The following is a 23,474-nucleotide window of genomic DNA, read 5'->3' as shown; positions in this document are numbered from 1 at the left end:
TATGTTTAAGGGATTCGGTAAGCCTTACAATTACCAAGGCTGTATTTTTTTTTTAACAGAGAAAAACATACACATATCAAGATCCATGATTTTAGGAGAACTGAAATAGAGAATAATCTCTCTTGCATAGCCTAATAAATATAGTTGGCATGACCTGTGCTGGGTAAATACTAATTATTCACCTAATAAATTTTCCATCCTTGGAAACTGTATCTTTCAGAGGAAAGAGTCTTAGTATCAACAGATCTGCTTTCAAATCCAAGATTCCACTTCTGATTATCTGTGAGGCCACAGACAGGAACCTGTTCTCTGCAAATCTTTCTCTGCCATCTGTAAAAGGGGTATATATTCTCCGTCTCCCTTTCCCAAAAGCATCACATACGTGTACGATTCTAGCATTCCCTTCTCTAAACCCTTGAGGTCTCATGGAAGAGTTGGGTAGATGTAGTATGTATTTTCTAGGTCTTCTTCTCCCCAGACTCCTAACCCACTTCTTCTGAGGGACGCACTGGCTATTCCAGGAATGTGCTCACCGGGAGGCTTGGACACTCACACGAAGTAAGGAGTAAAGGACTGATAAGGACTACCAAAGTGGCCCTCCTACGACAGTGTATTGGAAGGTGCATTCTGCCTGAGTCAAAACTCTGGAAGGTTGGATAGAAGCTGGTGGCCAGGGCACTGATATTTTCAAGGCAGGTAATGCAGGCAACACCAGCAGCTCTAGAAATAGTGAGGGAGCCACAAGCACCAATGCTGCAGGTGAAGCAGGAAAATCCAGACTGAAAGTCAACAGCTAAGAGACTTGCCCAAGACTGAAGGGACAAATTATAAACGTAGAAGAATAAAAGGAAATCTACCCAGTCCTGAGTTGGCATTCCTGCCCCACATTTACTAGCTAGGGGGATGTGGGAAAGTGAATTTTGGTCTCTCAACATCTGTAAAATGGGAGCACTGCCTTCTAGTCATAGGACTTTTGTGAGGATCAAAAAAGCTGCCCTTCCCCCAACTCCGCCCGTCTACAGCATGCCCGATGAGGGGGGGGGGGGCAACACCTTTTCTCTTTTATCGAGATGAGAAGCCTGCCTTCCCCTCTCCTGCCCATGCCCACATCCCACCCACCCCTGTGGGCGCTTGGGGAGTTTCCCTTGGTGGGGGAGCTATCTGAGGATAGGCTGCTGAAGTCAAAAATAGGGCAGATGAAGAAGGGAGGCCTGACAGGAAGTCCAAATAAGCACTTCCTCCCACCCACTTTCAAATTTCTGAGGTACCTCAGTGAAAACAGTGGAGAAAGAGATAGAGAGGATGAAAAAAAATACATGTATTCTTTCTGAAAAGAATCAAATTGTCAGCTCTGAGGAAGTGGAAAATATTGCTTCTCACTGTCTCACATGCAGCAGCTGATTCCTGCTTTCCTCAGCATCTCCCGGAACGGGGGAGGTGACGACGGAGTCCAGCGAGGGGTGGGAGAGAGGAGAGCCTGGGGGCTGTCCAGACAGAGCACAGCATGACCTGGAGAAGGGCTGTGGTGGGCTGGCGCCAGTCTCTGCCCACCTTCCCCACCCTGCAGCCTGTGGGAGCACTGGGGAGCTCGGGTACGTGCATCCCCGGAGGTTGCATGGCAGGCCCGTCCCTCCTGGGACAGGATTCGGTGCCTTCGGGTGTGGCCACTGGGTGTGTGGAGCTGCCCTGCCCAGGGAGGTGGTCAGGGCCCCTTCCTGGCTTTCCTGCTCCCCCTCCACACAGGAGGGAGGATTCCACACAGACGAGGCTTTCACCACCAGCCTCTGACAATGCAGGGAAAAGCTGTCCCCTCCTTGTGAAGGTGGTGGCTGTAGCCTTGTTCCCCTTCCAGGCAAGCCCGCCCTGGCCCTAAAGAAAGTTCAACAACAGTTCGCTCTAGCTGTACCTCACGTCAGGTGGTACATGGAGCCATAAAACGTTGGTGGAGGTGAGGCCGGGGTGAAGCCACGTGAGGGCATTGTCTCCACTGCCCACAGTGCTTCATGTCGTCACCCTCTCTGGGCCACATGCCACCACCATTTTCTCTCTCCCAGCCAAGCCTCTGTACGAATCAAGTCCAAATAAGCACATCCTCCTACCCACCTTCTAATGTCTCAGAGACCTCTCCTAGGCAGGTCAACACACTCTTCGCTCCAAAGTCCCTACCTTCCGTTCTCTCCTGGTGTCTAATGACAGCTGCCCAGACCCCTGCACCTGCTCTACATGAGGGAAGTGTAGCTCCCAAGTCTCTTCTAACAAGTTGCTAATCTTTCTCACCCCTAAAATTAGCTGTGAAGAAGATAGTGATCTTCCCCACCTGATTCTGCTGTGGGTTAGTGGCGGGGGGTGCTTCAAGTCCGGATGGGGTGGGGGTGGGGGTACTGGGAGATCCCCCACTCTGGGTTGTGGTATGAGGGTCATATATCTGCTTTTTGTCCCTAAGGTCAGAAATCTGACACACCGCTCCCTACAAGTATTGCTCTCTTGTCCACAAGCTCATTGATCACACATTTAAAATCCCTATTCCGTGAGCCCGTGTTCCCCTATATCAGCGTGTCATTCTTACTGTGTTGTGCTGTGAGGCCGTTTGCCCCCTTCCTGGTCTGGAGATAATATCGTAAAGCTTTAAGAGGCCTCTGCTAAACTTCCCATTTGCTCCTTCATGAGTCCTGGGTTTCTCCACCTGGTTGAGGGAGAGGGAGAGAGGGGAGAGGGCATTCCCACCCAGGCCCTGGCTTTAATCACTGCGCCTTACCTGCCCCTCTCTCTGCTCTGCTTCGTGCTTGAAGCCAGGACTGATGTCCGTTAGAGGGTCGGCATGAGCTGGCCTGGCCTTCACCACACTGTCCCCTCTGCTGTGAGCTGCACCCAGAGGCTGCTATGATGCCTGCCCATTTCACAGGCAAGGAGGCTGAGGCTGGGCCAAGTGAGCCAGCCTGCATGGGATCACTATGGTCTTCCTGGCATCCTGAGCCTCTCTTGGGGACTAACTGGCCCTGTCCCCTGAGCTTCTGGAATCCTCTGCCAGAGACAAGAGATGTGAAATTCGGGAGTGTTGAGAAATCACCGAGGGCTGAGGAAGAGGAAAGTCGTCAGGCCCGAGGCAACTTGCTTCCCCTCACATCACCTGCTCTGGCCGGCCCAGCTGCCTTTGTGAGGAAGGGGCTGTGGTTCTAGAGGGAGGGGTCACCAAAGGCCTGCCTCCAAAAGCCAGTGGCTGGATCCTCTTTGTGACTCGTCCATATTGGCCACCTCCTTGCTCTTCTTTATGGAAAGGAGACCGATAGAGTAGGACAAAGCACAGGCTCTGGAGACAGAGCTGAATTTAAATCCCTACTCCCCCTGGGTGATTTATGTAATATCTCAGAGCCTTGAGGTGGCAGAGAGGTAAAGACTGGGGCTCTGGACCCAGAGAGGGTCCCAGCTGAGATCCGGCTGTACAACCGACTTGCTGGGTGTAAGGCAGCAAGTAGCTTTACCTCTCTGAGCCTCAGTTTTCCGTTCCATAAAATAGAAGAGATAATAGTGCCGGGATACCTGGGTGGCCCAGTCAGTTAAGCATCTAACTCTTGATCTCAGCTCAGGTCATAATCTCACGGTTCATAAGATCAAGCCCCTTGTCAGAATCTCTCAGGATTCTCTCTGCCTCTCTCTCTGCCCCTCTTCTATTCACGTGCATGCTCTCTTTCTCCCAAAATAAATAAATAAACGTTTAAAAAAATTAGTGCCAATATTTAAATAAGACAGTTAGTGGCAAGTCTTATCCTACTCCCTGGCTTCTTATTGTCATCATCACTGTCATCCACGTTTCTTACCTGCTGTTCCTCTCTTCTAAATGGGCTCCATGGACTGTCCATCTTGACCACATTTAGTGGATAGCTCTTTCAAAGGAGCCTAATGTTCAGCTAGACCCTAAATCATTTGCTGTGTTTCTGTAGATATTTATTCTCCTGAGTGGGAGTGAACATGTTTTTAAAATGCTTCTATTTGTAAGGATGATATTAGATATTCCTTTCCACAGGTGCCATGTGTTCTGTTTACTCATGAAACACACCAACACGCACAACACTCTCTGCTCCATCTTCCAAGGGTCTGCTTTAAATTCCAGCTAATTCCATGGCATTCCTTGACTACTCTACCTGGAAGTGATTTCTCCCTCCTTCCCTCCCTCCCTCTCTGTCTCTCTCTCTTTTAAAATAGCTTTTTGTCATTTGCCTCTATTCTGATGATCTGAAACACCAAGTGACCTCTCCCACCAACACAGAGCTTTTGAATAGCAAGGCCGTACCCCGTAGAGCAGTTAGTTGTTGAGAGATCTCAGGTGCCAGGCCCTGGGTGCAGAACACTGGCCGGGCTGCCTTGGTTGATGACTGACGACCCCAGCACCCCCGGCAGCCCATGTTACAGGTCGCTTCTCAGATGCCAGTCCTAGAATGAAATGTGGATCCCCTCTAAGCTCACAATGACCCGGAGAGGCTGGTGCAGTGACAATGGGACTCTAGATTGTGTGGAAGACGAGAACTGTGCATGGCCAAAGCTACCCTCAAAATAGTCTTCAAGAAGTTACCTCCTCAGGCACCAACACAGTGTTACCCAGTTAAGTGCAACAGAGCTTGATCCTTTCCTCAAGCATCAGAACTGATGGCTCTGTGTGTGTGTGTGTGTGTGTGCACGCGCATGGAGCATTGGCTGAAGTGGGGAACCTGTATTTAAAGACTGTGATGTTGCACAAATATATTTGCTTTTATACACCGGATTCACCCTCTCCTGATGACATACTCATACGATGAGAAGAGCACAAAGTCTGAGACCAGCTAAGAAAGCAGCAGATTCCTCTGTCCTGTCACAGGGCTACTCCAGCGAATGTACTCTTTGGGTAGAAGATATGGAGGACTCAATGGTGACTACAATCTATGGTGGAAATAGTAGAGAACAGAATCTATGGCAGCATCAACAACGACCATTATTTTTTGCTTTTAGTTTTTTTCCTTAAATGTTGTCTAGTTACCTGCATCTAAGGTTTATGTGTATAGGAAATGCTTTCTCTGTTTTACAGATACAGAAGACTGAGATTCCTAGATTGGTAAGCCCTTGTGTGAGTTGCACAGAGTGGGAAACAACCGCATCAGGAGTTAAGCCTGGGTGGCCAACTCTCTCACCGAGAATCCTCTAGTAACTGTAAGGAGGCGGCTAAAGGGATGTCAGTCAGCATTATCCTTTCGGCAGAGACTCAGGGATGGTTGGAAAGCACTATGAGGCCATGCTCCTTCCCCCGGCAGTTTGCTGATATGGGAGATTATCTACATGTTAGGTCAACTGTCAAAATAGATTTTCATCTGCAAAGACCCAGCCACGCAGGACTGCGGTATAAATATCTGGGGGCCAGGGGTTCTAATGGAAACACTCTTGGACTCACACTGGAGTCTAAGTGCTTTTCACTGCCCCTCCCACGGGGCTGGGGTGGCCAAGACCTGGGCTAGATTACCAACCCTGTCGCTCTCTCTACCTCTCCAGCCCCCAGAGCTAGGCTTCCTTGTTTACTTATTTAGAGCCTAGCAGAGGAAGTGGTAAAGGAAACTTGCTGAGTCGTTTTCTGAGAAGAGACCATATTTGTTCGCAGAGGAAGCCGTTGCTTTCTGGGATCTGGTTACAGCAGAAAAGAGATCTGCTCCAACAAGGGTGTTCCAGACGGTACCTGAAAGTTGGAAGAGCCAAGGACCCCTCCATGCTCTGGATGTGGGATTCTCTGTCCATGGGTGCAGCACTCGTGCTCAGCTCGTGACTTCTGTCCTGGGAGAGCAGCCATGGCATTGAGGAATGTGCCCTTTCGCTCAGACGTCCTGGCCTGGGACTCCGACAACCTTGCGGACTATTTCAGGAAGGTGAGCCTTGCTCTTTTGTTGGTGGTGAGGCTGGCTGGATGTGGTGGGCTGGGCAGAGCTTGAAGAAGGAGCCAGAACATGAAAGTGACAAAATATAGCAGAGGAACTTGCAGCCCCATGGCAGTCTTCCTAATTGAGCGGGTGCTGTGTAGATTTATGTACACCACTGAGTGCCCTGGCAACAAGTTCTGGGGAGAACGGGGGCCCTCAGATGGCTGTGTACCTACTAAGTTCCAGGGCTCATGTTTGTGTGCTGTAGGCACTGTCCCATTTAACACTCCCCAGTACTGCTATCCTTCTGGCTCCGCTGCAAAATAGGCTCTGGGAGGTTAGATAACCCAAAGCCCCAGGGACTGCATGGAACAGAGGTAGGATTCCGGTCACACCTGCCTGGCTTCAACGTCCATGCTCAGAGACTCAGAACTACTGTAACCACTAATGAGATCAAGGCTGCTTACTAGAAAGGGGTGATTGGAGCCCTGGGCCTGGGAGGAAGAAACAGCAGGGCAGGGGGGATGGACGAGGTAGGATGAACAACGCCAGAGAGGGCGTCTGGGCAGTCATTGCTCATGACCCAAACGAGGGCTCCTCAGACCCTTACGGAGAACAGAATCTCTTTGGAGCTTTAGGAGGGTCTTGTGAAGCAGGTGGAAAAACTGCTATGAGCTCCAGTTGTGACTGGTTGAGATAGCTAGGGAAACTGAGGCCCGAGAGGAAGAGTTTTGCCAGCAGGGTCAGACACCAAGCTTGCGGCAGGCCTGGGACTTGATCGTTGCTGTCCTGACTTCCAGCCTTGGAGGAGCTGCTCAAGGACCCCGGTGCTTGGTCATCTGCTGGGGGGACCACAGGTCACACATCTGCCGGGGCAGATCCGAAGCCACCCGGCTCGGGGACTCCCTACCCTGTTTCAAGGGATAAGAAGTCTGGCAAGGGACATCTGAGCTTCTAACACCCCCATCCCTGGGATGGATTCAGTTGACACTCTAGATGGTCGTAAAGATGAGATTTTAAAGTCAAGACTTTAGAGTTCATTTAAGTCAACTTTCTGTTTTCCCTGGGGGGTGGAATGGGGCTCCCTGGGACACAAGACACATGCAGTCTATATAGTAGGTAACTGTTCCTTCTCAGCCTAAAGAAGAAAGATGTGAAGATATAGAATCGGGTGTGGCATGAGAAAGGCACAGCCCACAGATCCTGTTACTTGCTGTTTTGTGTGCATTGCATTTTTGTTCTTCTTTTCTCTGAAAGGTCACAATAAACTTAGGTGTTCAGCACTGTGGACGCAAAGATGATTGGGACAAATGACTTTTGAAGGATTTTTCTAAACATTTTTCATAAATGTAGAACAAATAAATTAGGGCAAGAAGGTGAAACCTGCCAAGATGCTATAAAGTGGCATGTTAGCTCAACTGAAGAAAGGGGAAAATACTTGAGAATTAGTGAGAGGATCCTGGAAACAGACCAAGATGCACAGACAGGCCCCATCTTTCGTGGGGGGGAGAACTACAGACCCTGGTTGGGCAACAGCTGGATCCACGGACAAATCTTCCCTTAGTGCAGGGAGACGGAAAACAGATCAGGGTGATTCAGGAAGATGGCCATCTGCTGGAGCTAGGGGATGAGAGAGAGCTAGGGGACATGTCTGCAGCACTGGGGCACGTCCCTTCTCCTGACGTAAAACAAAAAGCAAAAAGCGATGATAGGATGAGGAGATGGCAGGGATTCTGTGATCCAGGAAGTCCCAGCCTCAGACTCAGATGGACACCCTTCGAATCCTGAGCACCTCAGTTCCCCTGGAGAGAAAATTTCAAGTGAAATGACCATAGAGACATTTGGGGATGGATCTTAGTCATCAGACATCCTATCCAGAGGATCGATGAGCAGGTGCAATTTCTAACGAAGCAGAGGGGCCAGGCCCCACTGGAGACACCTCCCAGCCAGCTCTGGAGTCAGATGGTTTGGTTTGAATCCTGGCGCTACCACCTGTTAGCTTGGTGTCCTTGCCCTAGGTTACTCTACCTCTCTGTGCCTCAGCTTTCTCCTCAGTAAAATAGAGATACTAACAATAACTACCCTCAAGGGATTATTGAAAGAATTAAAGGAAATACAGCATGTGAAGCATTCCACAGATTGAGGGGCCAATTCATGTTTGATATTCACTTTTCCCTGCTCTGTTTACTGGACCCTGGCTGGGGAGGCCCATTCGGATTGGTGGGCCTTTGTGTCTTATGTGTTAGATATGTGTAGCTCATCCTCTGTCTGGAATATAAGACCCTGAGGACAGAGGTCATGCTTTGGATTTTTTGAACCCCTCCAATTTCTTTGGAATTGGCAGGAAAGCATCCCTTGGCAATGCAGTGGAGAGGCACTGGCTCAGAGCCATGAATTCTAATCCCAGCTGTGCTCCCAACCCACTGTGGGACCTTAGGCCAATCCCTTCCCCTCTCTGGGCCTCAGCTGTCCCATCTACAACACAAGATACCTGCTCTAGACCACTGCCTACCAAAGCCGGGTGCTCATAAGAATCCTCGGAGTGCCTGCTAAAAATACAGATTCTAGCTCCCAAGCCCAGGTATTACTGGATCAGAATCAAACTTCTAGGGAGGCCCCAGTCTTCAGGGCTGTCTATCTACACAGAGTCAAAGTCAGCAGACTGCAAAATCAGAGCTTATCTGATAACAATGACAGCAACAATGACGAATTAAAGGCAGCTGAATATTATAAGAACTACCCTTCTCCTCTGCATGAAAATAGAAAGGATGCTCAGGGTGCCTCCGAGGCTGCCTGTGTTCCTTGCTGACCTCTAAATCAGCTTTTGCTGAGCTTTCTAACATTTATTCCATCCTTTCAAGCCAAGAGACTACAACAATTATATTCACGCTTTAGACTGGTTGACCATAAAAAAAAGACCATGATTTGCCCCCAAAAGAAGGCCACCACAAATTGTGAGCCTCACAATTGTGCTGAGAACAGAAGAATCTCTAGGACAAACATTTAACCTTAAATACTCCAGCCTGAAATATCACATTTGGAGATACTTCAAATGCAAATTCTTATGCTGTTGAAGACAAGGTGAAACAGAAAACTGATAAGATTGTCAATTAATGTGACTCTTTGGGAAAGCAACCAAGAGAATTCCTGTTGATCTTAGAGCTCTACTCTGAGAATCCAGCTTAATTTATCTTAAATAGAGGTGTGCAAAAGGATATCCATGATAGTCTACAGTTTGATCTGGATGGTGTATTAAGATACACTAAAATCTATTCACTGGCTATAAGTTATACTGCTACTAACAAAAAGGAGACATTCCTAACAGAGACATTAAAGCCTTGTTCTGAAGCCCAACTGTCCCCTCTGCCACCTGCAACCTATGGACCTCCTGCAAGTTACTCTCCGTCTGGAAGATGTGAGGGTTAAAGACTTAAGGCTGGTTTAAATACATAGAAGAGTGCCTGCCACGTAGCAAGCACTCAATAATTACTAGCGGCTTCTATTACCATTATTGGAACAGCAGTTTGGTAAGCAACCTAAATGATCAGCATTAAGGGAGCAATTTAGGAAAATAATTGTTTAAAATAAGTTTGCAATAACATGAGGCAGTGCCGATATTAATCACTTTGAGGCAATTTTAAGAGAAAAAAGCCAAGATAATAAGATTAAATATGAATTATAACCTCAGTTACATTTAGAAATATGTTTAGAATAAAGCATTATGGGGTGCCTGGGTGGATCAGCGGGTTAAGCTTCCAACTCTTGATTTCGGCTCAGGTCATTATCTCAAGGGTTATGAACTTAACCCATTGGGCTCTGTGCTGATAGCGTGGAGCCTGCTTGGGATTCTCTCTCTCTCTCTCTCTCTCTCTCTCTGTCTCATTCTCTCTCTCTCAAAAATTAATAAATAAACACTTAAAAAAGAATAAAGCATTGTAGGAAACACATTGTAATGTTTGCCAAGGTTGTCTTTGGGTGACAAGAAAATGGATGCTATTTATATTCTTTCTCACCTCTTCTCTACCTGCCTGAGGAACATGTGGCCGCAACCTGTATAGGCTTGAAGCCACTCCCTTTCTCTAAGGGCTGGGCCCCAAACCTTAGACTGAGGCAGTTTCTCCATTTCAGAGAGTCCCAAGGGGCAAGTGAAAGCAGGGTTGAGGTAAGGTTGGGGCCCCTCTGTGAGATAGTGGGGGGAAGGGTGGGAGGGGGGTCTGGCTAGCCACAAGTACCACAAATTGCTAAGCTTCTGGGGCAGGCAAACGAGGGGAACCAATGGCCTGTGCCTGCCTGCTACTGATAGCACCTTCCCCTCTCTTTGCAGCTGAACTACAAGGACTGTGAAAAGGCAGTGAAAAAGCACCACATCGACGGGCAGCGGTTTTTGGTAAGTGCTGTCCAATCTGACACATTGAGACCAAAGCTGTTTCACAGGTTAACTAATTATAGCAGGGCCAGCTGGTCTACCCTCTTCCTGGGGATGCCCAGGGTCAATGCCTGTCTTCAGGACCCCTACACAGCCCTTTGCCTTCTTCTGAGGTTTTATATGTCCCCTGCTGTCATCACTTCTCAGGTTCCTACTATTCAGGATACCTCCCAGTGTTTCACTGATACCAAGGCACCTTCTATAGTCAAAACAGAAGGAGGAATCCAAGTATAGTCCTTACCCCAAATCTTGAAAATCCATTCAAATGCCATCCATACTTAGAGAAGTCTAAGGGGAAAAAAGACCATAAGGGAGAACAAGAGATTCTTTTTTCTTATCTCATTCTGGAGTACATACTCACTGAGTGAAATAAAGTGTGAAAGCACCCTCATTATTTCATTCCATCCCTCTTTCTCCGTACCAAATTCACATAGTTGGGTTTTTGCCAATGCAACACACATTCATTCTCTCTACTCCATTGTATTGCAAAGGGTAAGACTAACATGAAGCTCTACATGGGGCACTAAGCCATTAAATAGAAAGGGATGCACCTCTGACCATTAGTGAGTGGCTGGGAGGTGGTCTGAGCATTTCCCCTGAAAAAGCACCTTTGCCTATAGGCAAGATAGAAACTGACTGTAGCAATCCAGCCCTTCCCAACTCATGTTTCCTCATCCTTCAAAAAGGAGTGGGAACAAGACTTCAAAGGTCTGATGGGTAGGTGGTCCCAATTTGGATTTGGAGTGAGAAGGGCAAGATAAGTTGTGTTTCTCTGCAAGGCATGGTCAGTAGCAGTGAGGGAACTGGGCCATGAGACTTCAGGGTTAAAAGGGGCCAGAGAGGTCACGTGCTCTGGCTTTCCACCCAGCACTCTAATCCGTTTCTTATATAGCCTCCCTGCCACTAATATCTTCTTGAATTCTTTTAGTGATGGTGAGCTCACTACCACACACAGTCATCTGCCCCTTTCTAGGCATCTCTTAAGTTTCATGCTGAGACCAAACTGTGCCCTGTTGGTCTGAGTTTTGCTTTCATATGTCATTTAAGACACATTTATGCACTGCTTCACCTAAATCATACATGCATTCACCTGTTCATTCACTTCACATGCATTTTCTTGGGTTCTCTTTACATACTAGACCATGCCATGTCCTGAGAATATAGAGGTGGCTAAGATGTGATTTCTTCCATCCAGAAGCTGGTTTTATAGCAAAAAAGTACTTTTGGAAGGCTCTAACCACCCCCTTTGCAAGGGAGAAATGAATAAGGAGGTGTGATGTGAATGTGTATTGAGGTGTGATATGAACTTTCTAAGTCACATACCTAGTAATTGGACTAAAGCACACACTTGATGTACTCTAACATTATATGAGGGTTTTTTTAAGTTTTTTAAATGTTTATTCATTTTTAAGAAACAGAGTGCAAGCAGGGGAGGAGCAGAGAGAGAGGGAGACACTGAATCTAAAGCAGGCTCTAGGCTCTGAGCTGTCAGCACAGAGCCTGACATGAGGCTCCAACCCACAAACAGTGAGATCATGACCTGAGCCAAAGTTGGATGCTTAAACAACTGAGCCACCCAGGTGCCCCAATACTGCATGAATTTTTAACAATGTTATTTCCTCATACTGAGCCTTGAGTCTATGAAACACCTTGAGTTCTGTTGTTGCTTTTGCACATTAGTACTCAACGTGTTTCCTTCTGGTGCCTTCAGCACTGAGGACTGAGATTGAGACTTATCAGTGCTGAGTGGACGGGGAGTAAGACATCTTTGAGGATGGTCCTGCTGATAGCCCTGATGCTCTGGGTCACCCTGAGCAAGCACTTGACTTTTGTGAGCCTCTCTCCTCTCCTCTTGCGCACAAGCACTTCGGATTGGGTTGCAGTGGGTGACGGTCCCTTCCAGTCCCCGCAACCCTCCCTGTGTGGTTGTTTCTACTAGCACGGTGTTGTTTCTGCGGCTGAGAGATGCTGTCTGAGCAGCGATGTCTCCTCTGCTCTCATACCTAGGACCTGTCAGTCCCTGGAGACTGCTCTTTTATTTATTGTGTGAGCAGAAGGAAGTGGAAAGAAGGGGACTAGGAACCAGGAGAGCAGGGGAGCAGAACTTGGTGTCTGACCCCACAACTGGGGTATTTAAAGACAGCTTCTGCTGATACACACCCTCCACCCCAGGTGCTCTGGGTATAGTGTGAGCTCTGATCTGAGCTCGAATTTCTCATCTATCACTCCTGGTTTTATAATATCCAGGACCATTCTGCTACTGAAGGCAGAAGCGGAAGGCCATAGTCTCTCTGTCTCTCTCTTCATTGTTGGAGCTAGGGTCCCTTGAATCTGTTGTGCTGCCATTTTGGTTTCCCGGTGAGAAGAGTAGGACCTTGTCTGGTGAGGAAGGGGTGCCACACGTTCAGAAGTTTGAAGAAGAGGATGAAATGTGTTCGGAACCCGTGTCAGTTTGGAAGGCGTGTGACTGCCTGTAACAGAAACCTGACCACAGTGGCTTAACCAAACAGGGCCTTATCTTTCTCAAGTGATAAAGAATCTAGAGTAGGCTGTAGGGGCTGGTGAGTTGCTGAAAGAAGTCACCCAGAAAACAGGCCCCGTCTAGTCATGGAAAAAGCTTGTGGCTTCTGTCCTACTGGTTGTAAGTTGGCTGTGCCACCTCTAGACTTGACATCCACATTCCAGGCAGGACAGAGGGGGAAGGGCAAAGAATAGAAGGCACAAACGTACATGGGGAACGCCTCCCCTTGTTTTCAGGAAAGTAGTAACTTTTCCGGAAGTTCCACCCCATAGATTTCAGGTTATATCTCACTTGCCACAACTGAGTCCTATCACCTCCGCCATCTCCAAAGAACTGTGGGGTATTAAATATTTTAGACTCGGCACATTTACTGCCCCAAACAAAATCCAGGTCCAGTCAGTAAGGGAGCAAGAGAGAGGGGATACTGGCTGGGCAGCAGCAGTGTCCACACATGGCCTCCCCAGGCGGGAGCCATCTCGAGAACACACTCGCCATATAATAACACTCCTGCAAGGGCACAAGTGATCATACAGGTAACCCAGACTTGCTGGAGGTTTCAGAAGGAGGTAGAGGAGGGGTTATATCACACCGCAGAGCTCTCTGAAAATCCTATTTAAACATCTCTCATCTTTCCACCCAGTTTCTGTCCTTGTTCTAAAGGCCTTTCTCTTTCCCAACATTCTGCTCCTCTGTGTCTCCAGCCCTGCTCACATTCACTTTCTCATTCACACTTTTCCTCAGATTCCCTCAGCTTACATCATCACCTTGGCCAAGCAGTCAGTGGTCAGCCCCCAGCTCTCTGGAGGCCCCCAGGAAGTCCTGCACTCTGCATGCCACTCTGAACATGAGTCTTGGTGCATCCCTGAGAGGGAGGAGAAGCCACTGCATAGGGATGTTAAAATTTAAATGAAAAAAAATTTTTAAGTTCATTCATTTTTGAGAGAGCATGAGGGGAAGGCGGCAGAGAGAGGGAGAGACATAGAATCTGAAGCAGGCTCCAGGCTCTAAGCTGTCAGCACATAGTGCAATGTGGGGCTCAAACCCACGAACCGTGAGATCATGACCTGAGCCAAAGTCAGAGGCTTAACCAACTGAACTACCCAGGTACCCATAGGATATTAAAATTTAAAAAAGAGAGAAGTTAAGAAGCTTAATCAAAAGCCTGATTGTCAAAATGGTGCAGCCACTCTGGAAAATAGTATGGGGTTTCCTCAAAAAGTTAAAAATAGAACTACCCTATGCCCCAGCAATTGCACTACTCCATATTTACCCAAAGCATACAAAAATACATTCGAAAGGGCACATGCACCTCGATGTTTATAGTAGCATTATCAACGATAGCCAAACTATGGAAAGAGCCCCAATGTCCATTGAGTAATGAATTGATAAAGAATTTGTGATACATACACACACACACACACACGCACATTTGCGCACGTGCACACGCATGCATGATGGAATATTACTCAGCCATGAAAAGGAATGAAATCCTGCCATTTACAACTCTGTGGATAGAGCTAGAGTGTATTATGCTAAGCAAAGTAAGTGAGAGAAAGGCGAATACCGTATGACTTCACTCATATGTGGAATTTAAGAAAGAAAACAGATGAACCTCGGGGAAAGGACAAAAGAAAGAGGGAAGCAAACCGTAAGAGACTCAATGATAGAGAACAAACAAGGTTGATGGAGGGAGGGAGGTGGGGCATGGACTAGATGAGTGATGGGTATTAAGGGTGATGAGCACTAGGTGTTGTATGTAAGTGAGGAATCACTAAATTCTATACCTGAAACCAATTTTACCATATATGTTAACAAACTAGAATTTAAATAAAAACTTGAAAAGAAAAAAGAAGCCGGATTATCTCAAGACTCTGGGTGAACTCCCGCCCCAACCCGCTGCCAGGTCTACTAAGGGGGCTGGGTCAGACACTGCTCCCGAGAGCCGGAGCTGATGAGCCCAACAAACATAGCTAAGATGGCCCCAGCCCTGTGCTCCTGGGCTCCAAGGGGAGCGTGCCTAGCTCTTACCCGTAGGCAGCAAACAGCCTGCCAGGCTCCCATACCAGAGCAGAAGAAGCAAAAACCTCCAAAAGCCAGCCAGACCCCAGCTTATTATTGTTTATTTTCACATTAATTATTCACATAAGGTTTATTTTCATATGGGGTGTGTCAAGCCCTGAGCCAAGCACATGACACGTATCATCTCATTCAGTGCTCACAACCCCTGAAAGGTGGCTTTTATTAGTATAATGATACCTATTTTACGGATAAAGAAACTGAGGCTCAATGAGCCCAAGTGCATGCCCCAAATCAGACAGCTGTTAAATGGATGAACCAAGATGCAAACGCAGCATGACTCCAGAGCCTCCACCCTAACCGCCCGGTTTTCTAGCCTCACTTAGAATATCTGTGGATCCCCTTCTCTGGCTCAGCATTCATTCCATGGAAAGTGTGCTCAACCTCTCTTCTGTCTGGCACCCTGACTCTCTTCCTCCCTCCAAAGCACCTTCTCCTCTTATCCTTCCCCCACCCCTCTCCTCCAGCATGGGTCACCGGGTCCCTCCAAGGGATCAGATGTGAGAAGAGAGAAATTTGTAGAAAGAAAATTGATCACAGATATCACAGAGCAGCATTCCAGTTGCAGCTCCATTACCTACAAGCTAAAATTCCCTTAACATCCCAGTGCTTCAGCTTTCTCATCCATAAAATGGGAATGCTGATAGTTCCTAAATCACAGGATTGATGTGAGGATTAATCAAGGTGCTAGTAAGGCAGAGGCCCAGAGTCGGTTCTTTTTTTTTTTTTTTTAATTTTTTAATGTATTTATTTCTGAGAGAGAGAGAGAGACAGAGAGCACGAGCAGGGGAGGGTCAGAGAGAGACGGAGACACAGAATCTGAAGCAGGCTCCAGGCTCTGAGCTGTCAGCACAGAGCCGGACGCAGGGCTTGAACCCACAAACCGTGAGATCATGACTTGAGCTTAAGTCGGACGCTCATCTGACTGAGCCCCCCAGGCGACCCCCAGAGTTGGTTCTTCACAAACATGGGTTCCTTTCTGCTTTCCCCTGTCTGTTCTCTCAGGCAAGCCTCTTTACTGCATCCCCACATCTAGAGAATCCTACCAATGACCCTGATGAAAGAGGCTTTTGGGTGTGATGGTGGTATCAGAGCACAGATTCCTTCTCCGGGCTGGCTTCCCACAGCTCCTGCATATGGAAACTGAGAGGGACCCTGAAGTCAGGGGTAAGGGCCTAGGCAAGAGGTCACAGCATGACCAAACTCAGCCCACAAGACAAGTGGTTTGGTTTCACGGGTTAGCTCTCCTGGTGCGTGTTTGTTTGCTTACTTTAAAGTTATCTGTCAATATTTGGAACTGAAGAAATTTCACATAAAATCCAGATTTGGGGGTTCCCTTTGAAAACATAGATCTGGCAACACCAGGCCCATGGGCTTTTATGCATCTAGAAGCTACGACTTTGGGTACAAGGAGAGGTGTACTCCAGTTTACCACAGGCCCCACGGCTCCCTCCCTGTCGGCGCCTCCCGCTCCTCACCCGCCCCAAGGCGCCTCCTGAGGGTTGTAACCTGCCCATGTCTTCGTTTCAGAACCTGACAGAAAATGACATCCAGAAGTTCCCTAAGCTCCGGGTGCCGTAAGTACTCCCCCTGAGTCCCAGAGTGTTTGGGGGGAACAGAGGCTGGAATGGGAAGTAGCCCAGGGACAGCCGAGTCAGTCAATCTATCACTGTTGGTCTGAACTAGGAAAGAGAACAGGAAGGGTAGAGCGCAGGGTGTGGGAAAGAGAAGTAACAGATCCAGCCCAGTGGGTGTGTTGGCCTCTCTTGCCAAAGACAAGCCTAACTGTGGACCATGCTTTCATTTCCTCTCTCCAGTGGGGTGGCTTGGGCACCAGCATCACAAGACCCGTTTCGTGAAGGTATCGTCACCAGATCAGTGATTGCTTAAGCTTTCTGGACCCCAGTTTCCAGCTCTACAATGAGAGAGTTGGACAAGATGAAGAGGGACAATGGCCATCATTCTGTCTGTCACTACTGCTTGCTTGGGAATGGCTGCCAGGGGCACTGTGCTGAGGAGAATCCCAAGGAAGGGGGTGCAATCCATCACTGAGGTCTGGCAGGGGTGTGGGTATGAGAAGACACATCATGTGCTTTGTGCTGTGTGTTTTCATACCTCTAGCAAAGGTCTCTCGGACTCAAAAATTTTACCCGAGCCATGTGGGTGATACAAATGTGTACAATGGGCCAGGTTGAACCACATAAAGTCCTATCAATTTCTCTTTCATTTTACCACCTTTGAATAGAATATGAGTGTGAAGAAATATTTCTCCATTATCAGAAAAATAATAGCATAATTATGATGGTAAATGAAGTCATCAACATTAAACCTCATTGTCAGTGAAGAAACACTGAGTGGTGGAGATTGTGACAAATCAGAATATTTTCCATCCCAAGAGAGCTGCAGCTACTCCATGCCAGTCTGTATGGACCTGATGGTGCCCAATCTTTGAACTTATCAAAAGGCACTAGAAATATCAGTTTTATGTAATATATTCTTAGTATACATACTAACATATGTAATAAAATATATTTATGCAATATATGTATACCAGGTCCTTGAAAGCATTTGGGTTTGCACCTCCTGGTCCCCATACAATACAAATACTTCATTTATTTAATGAACTGCTACTAGATGCCAATATAATGTCAGGCCCTTGTTAATTACTCAGGATGCAGCTATATAAGGGACAGAATCCCCACCACAGGACACTTACATTCTAGTGGGAGGGTTAGATATACAAAGCATTTTGATGGATGGTTAATGGTGCTGTGGCACATGCATGGGCATGTTCAGTGGGAATAGGGAGGCAGGAGTCATTTTCCCCTTGGCATTCAGGGAAGACTTTGGGAAGGCAGGGAAGCTAAGCTGGATCTTGACATATGCCAGGAATGGTCAGATAAAGAATGGGTTGAAGGACGTTCTAGGAATGGGGACTGTATTGCAACAGCACGGGCACCAGGGAGTTTAATGGAACTACAAGAGGGTCAGAGCAACTGGGGCATGTGTGTAGGGTGCACAAAACATAGAGGCTGCAAGAACTAGTCACAGGTTAGAAGGGTCCTATGAGCTGTCCTAAGGGGTTGCAGAGGTGAGTGCAACAGGGAGAACACAAAGGTAAACCTGGTGTCTCAGCTTTCTCCAGGGCAGTGTGGAAGATGACAGGGGAGGGCCCAGCATCCGGCATGACATCCAGCTAGGAGGTGATGGACATGACCTGCTAACGAGATGGGAGCCTCAGTGAGGGCTGTGGCCCTAAAGATGCAGGGTGCAGGGTGGAGGGGATTTAAATCAGAGTAGTGGAAGGAAAAAGATAAGGAAGCCACTTTCAGCTTGGAAGATCCTTTTTTATCTTAAGGCTGAGCTCAGTTGACGTCTGGAGCTATGCCTGAGTGCCTGGAGAAGGAGGCGGGGTGAGAAGTGGTTGCAGGGTAGTGTGGAAGTAAACACTCGTGTTGTGGGTGCAGTAGGGCTGGGGTACTTCTTTAGCAATTTGAAAACTGAAACGAAATCCATCTCCAATGTGTGCATGTGTGCCCCAGACAAGCTATGAACCTGCCTGTGGAACATGAAGGTGAATGGGGAGTAGTGTGGGAGCCATCTAGGGAAGATCTGGGCTGCCCTGATTAGGTGACTCTAAGCTTGACTGTCCCTCTTGGCAGGTGTGTATAAAAGGCACCAATCCCAGCTCTACTTTCTAATGAGCTCTGTGCTTGGGATGAGTCCCTAGTCTCCTCACAGTTTCCCAGGCTGTAAACTGAAGGAATGTGACTGTGGGGGCTCACTCTTTTAAAGGTTATAATTTTAGGTATGAACAAGCAGACAGAAGAGCTTAGTGAGTAAAAGTGCAGGCTCTGACGTCTGACTACTTGAGAGCCAATTCTTCCGTTCACCAGCTGTGAGTCTGTGGACAAGTTATCTGAGTTCCCTGAGCCTCAGCTTCCTCATCTGTAAAATGAGGATGATAATAAAACCTACCTCAAAGAGTTAGTGGGAAGGTTAGAGGAAATGATAATGTGCACTGAAGAAGTGTTAGCTATTCCTGTTATTTTATGGAAAATCTCAAGGAGTACAATTCTGTTTTTACTAATCATTCTATCCTGCAAAAGGGAGAGGATTAAAGACTAGAAAGGCATGGGCTTTGAAGCAAGGGAGAGCCTAGTTCCAAAGCAGACTCTGCCTCCCACCAGCCATGGGAACTGGGAGAAGTCCCATCAACCTCTGTGCCTGTCTCTTCCTCTGTAGAAGGGAAACGGACTAACTCTCGAGAACTGCTGGGTTATAAAGGAGGCAGCCCGTGTAAGCTGCCCGCTGGTGCCCTTGCTGCATATAGATACTCAATACTGATTTGTTTCATTCCCTGGTACATAAGTTCATTTGCCATAATCATTACCCTAAAGGGCTATGGGAAAGAGATTGTGTTTATGCACAGCAGACCAAAACAAGATTATGCTCCTCTGAATATCTTGATTTTCTTCTTCCATGCTTAAAAACAAAAACAAAACTCTATTAAATAGATTTGTAAGAAGGCAGATTCTGGGGAGGAAGGCTTTGTCTGCAAGTACGGCTACAAGCTACTCTCTCCCAGAGACTCCTGAATACCATAATGAAGGAGAGCTTTTATATAAAACAACAAAGCTTCCCTCATAGGGGGAATGGGCTTAAAATCCATGGTTTAGCTGAGCATTATCTGGTTAAATCAGAAGAATACATGTTAAAATCTGTTGATGCCTATTTGGAGTTTATTTTTAAAATGTTATGAAGTTTATATTAAACCCATAGCATAGCCTTAAAAAATCAGAAGGGAGTGATGGGGTGGAGGTGCAGGCAACAGATAGGTGTTGGATGAGTGTCTTTGTATCATGAGTTCCCATTGTACCCATTACCGATAGTGGAATTAGGTTGGGGGAAAGCTAAGAGCCCATCAGAGGGATGATGCGGTGATATCTGTTTATTCATCCATCCCTCTGATGATGCTGTGGGTCTCCTAACAGCAGGGACAGCACAACTGAGATATAGCGGGGAGGGGAGGAGGATGGAGGAAGGCCAGAGGGAGGGAGCCAGCGGTAAACAGACCTACTTGTGCTCCTTAAAGAATGTGACCAAGCCTCAGCTGAACTGCCAGGGTGACAGGCCTGTGTGCCCTGCTCCTTCCCTCCCACATTCATTGGCTAATCCCTGACCAGGCAGCCAGTCCTCCCCACAGGAGAAGGGCCTCCTCCTTCTCCCTGAAAGCAAGTACAGAAACTTGACTTCCTAGATCAGCCCCACAGTAAAACTGCTCACATGAGACCTTGACAAGTCCCTCTCTCAGTGCCTCATTTTCTTGGGTGGTAAAAATGGGAATAATCTCATTTGCCAAAATAATAATATTAAAAAATAATAATTTAATTTTGCAAAACAATTGTGAAGCTCAGGTAAAATACTACATGTCAAATTATCGGGGGGTCTGAGGCTGAGAAGCAGGGAGACCGGGCGAGGCCCTCCAACTCTTGCCTCCCACCCACCCGTGGTTCTCCCCTGAGGCCTGAGATGGTGGCAAAGGGCGCCTCCCTGAGCCCCAGGACCCACACCTGGCTTCTCACGTGACAAGGACAGACCTTGCAGAGGTCTGGCTCTCGGTTCAAGGAGGGTGAACCTCAGAGGTGGAATACCCTTTAAAGAGGGATGAAATGTGGAGCAGGAGCCGGAGGGAGAGTGCGAGTGTGTGCTGGGCGCCCCGGGGGAGCGGCTGGCGTGGGGACGGAGGACAGGCAGGCATCGAGGTGGGTGGGGAGCTGGAGATGAGGCTGCCCGACACGACAGAGCTGAGCAAAATGGTCCCCCTGTCCTGGGCCTCGGGGTGTGTTCAGCTGGGAGGCACCAGCGCGCCCTCTGGAATCAGAGTCAAGGGAGTGGGCTCTTCACCGTGGGAGGGCCTGGAAGAGAGGGGGGAGGAAAGCTCTCGAGTTCTTCCTGGGAGGGCTGAGGCGAACAGACGCATTTACATTGTAAGCCTGTGAACTCCACGGGAGCACCTGTCACAGTGTGGGCCACACGGAGGGACCCTTCCTGGGCGGACGTCGACTCTTCCTGTGTTCGGTGGGATCCGGTACTTTCTATCCTATTCTGTTTCCTGCCCCCCTTGGCCTTTCCCTACTCCCTCCCCCCCCCGCCCTCCTTTCTGCCCATCTTTCCTTTCACACTGTCCTTCTTCCCTGTGACCAGCAAAGTTGACTTCAAAGCCCAGAGTGCGCCTCCACTTGTCCTTGGTCTCCTCCTCCCCCTCCTCCTCCCCATCTCCTCTCCCTGCAACCCCTCCTCCTCCTTCTCCTCCTTCACCTCCTCCCCCCCTCCTCCTCCCCATCTCCTCTCCCTGCAACCCCTCCTCCTCCTTCTCCTCCTTCACCTCCTCCCCCTCCTCCTCCCCATCTCCTCTCCCTGCAACTCCTCCTCCTCCTTCTCCACTTCTTCATCCTCTTTTCTTCCTTATCCTCATCCTTCTCCTGCTCCTTAAAATTAAAACATAATTCCAAGAATACAAAGAATAACAAGATTGATTTCACAACCTTTTTAGACTCTGGGAATCACCCAGGAAACTTGGCGTTACTGCTCCCAGGCCTCCCCCGTGTAGGTTCTGATTAGCTTCAGTCTACAGTGAGCCTAGCAGTCTGTGCTTATAATGGGTGTAGCCATGGAAACCTGACGGTCAGGCTGGTCAGGGACTGCCTAGCCAGGGCTCGCCCTCTTACTTGGCTGGTGAGGACCTGGAGCATAGGGAGGACAGATGTCTTGCTGGGGACAGATGGTAAGCACTGCTTACGGGACAGGATGTTGCAGTCAGACTCCGGACAAGGACCCGCACTCTGTGACAGGCCCGTGGCTAAGAAGTCAAAGACTGGCCCCCATCATCAGCAAGCCAGGGATGTCCCGGTGCTGGAAGGACCTTGCTACAGTGGCTTGACTTCCTGTCAGACTGTTCAGCCCCAATTAAGCAGCCAGTTTATCCCTTAAACAAGGCAAAGCAGAGAGAATTATGCCTACCTGCTCCCCAGCCCTGGTGCTGAGTGAGGTCTGGTGTTTGTGGGGAGGAGGAGGAATGAGTCACCTCCGGCCGTTCATGGTCACATGGTTCTCTGAGGGTGTGAGAGTGGGGACAACTTTGAAGCCCACACACAGCAACCGCGCCGCTGCCTTGTCCATCAGCACAGCCACCTGCCCACACGCCCCTCAGTAGTGGTCCCAGCTGGCTTGGAAGGTGTCCTCTGCGGCCTGGAGGGTGCCGGCGGCCTGTGTTTTGCTGCAAGCAGGGCCCTGCTCTGCTCTCTGTCACCTCTTTGCTGCTCTTCTGTCAGGGCCTGCGGTTTGACATTTCCTTCCTTCGCCAGTTAGAGCCCCAGAAGCCTCTAGCCTGGCTGCTAAAGATACTGGTAAGACGAGACACCGCAGAGAGCAGGCCATCTTTTCAGGACCAAAGCAGCCGTGTGGGCTGGTCAGAGCCTTGTGAGCTCTGTTGGATGGGCACTTTGAGGGGCAGCCCAGCCCCCCTTCTTCAGGTCATTGCTGAAATGTCACCTCTGTGGGGAGGCCGGCTCATTTTCAATTGCAACCCCACCCTACCTGCGTATTCCTGTCCCCCTCCCCCAGCCCCCACCTACCTTGCAGGTATACATACACACACACACACACACACACCACACATATACACATAATACTTAGAATTTCACTTCCTTAAATGTTCATTGTTTATCTGTCCCTCTTCACTAGCACATAAGCTCTTTGAGATCATGGGCCTTCACTTTATTCATTGAGGCTTCTTGAGCTCTCAGCAGACTTGCCAGCACTTTGCAGGCCCTCAGTGCATTATTGTGGAATGAAGGCATGCTTGTGTGGGAGTGGCTGCCATGGCCACCACTGCCTGACCTAGCCAGGAGGCAGGGCACCAGCAAGCCCTCCTTTGTGGCTGTGGGAGCCATTCCATCCCACATGTCAGAGAAGGGAGGAGAGGGACTCCCATCAGCTTCTCAAAATAATCGCTTAAAGGAAACAAGAGTGTCCCAAGCGCTCTTGTGGTGGGATCAGGAGGCCACTGTGATGTCCCCAGCCCTGCTTTAAAGCATCTCCCTGGTGTGGACAGTGTGAAATCCCAACAGTGACATTACAGTGGAGGACGAGACCTTGCCCTCTCCCCTTCTCTGTCCTCCTAAGTGCCCAGTGTGTTTACAGAATCTACCCTGGTATTCCAGTGAGGGAGAAGGGCTGTGAGTGGCAGTGCCTTGGGACCACGGAGAAGTGGGGGATTGAGCCCTTGGGGGTGCGATGAGGGAAGCAGGAAGTAGCAGATACTAAGGAGCACCTTTGCCAACTTAGCTACTTTGTTTTAGGCCAAACCAGTTACCTTGTGCTGGGCACTTAGCAGAAGGAATGTGGATACAGGCTCACTCTCAGATGGGCCACAGGCTCAGTCGTGTCAGCTCTGGGAGAGCTTGTAGCATAATGAAAATTAACACAAGGCTGTGGTGTGTTGAAAATATGCTGCTGGTAATTAGGGAGCCTGGCCTCAGGGGCAGGTGTGTTTTGTGGGGAGGGGGTGGCTTCC

General features: G+C 48.6%; 1 protein-coding gene across 2 annotated transcripts in view; it reads left to right on the top strand.

The window, feature by feature from the left end:
- The first annotated feature begins 5,570 nt into the window (after window positions 1-5,570).
- The window catches only part of LCP2 (lymphocyte cytosolic protein 2), a 44,774-nt gene continuing 26,870 nt past the window's right edge, over window positions 5,571-23,474 (top strand). For both annotated transcript variants that reach the window (XM_039235728.1, XM_039235726.1), the window contains exons 1-3: window positions 5,571-5,882; window positions 10,198-10,260; window positions 16,427-16,473. In XM_039235728.1, the coding sequence (XP_039091659.1) occupies window positions 5,805-5,882; window positions 10,198-10,260; window positions 16,427-16,473 (188 nt within the window). In that variant the 5' untranslated portion in view covers window positions 5,571-5,804. The remainder of the gene's footprint in view (window positions 5,883-10,197; window positions 10,261-16,426; window positions 16,474-23,474) is intronic.

This window comes from Hyaena hyaena, unplaced genomic scaffold (genome assembly GCF_003009895.1).
Source record: "Hyaena hyaena isolate Hyena2069 unplaced genomic scaffold, ASM300989v1 scaffold_102, whole genome shotgun sequence".
Taxonomy (NCBI): domain Eukaryota; kingdom Metazoa; phylum Chordata; class Mammalia; order Carnivora; family Hyaenidae; genus Hyaena; species Hyaena hyaena.
The sequence above is the reverse complement of the archived record's forward strand: the minus strand, read 5'-3'. Positions and strand labels throughout refer to the sequence as shown.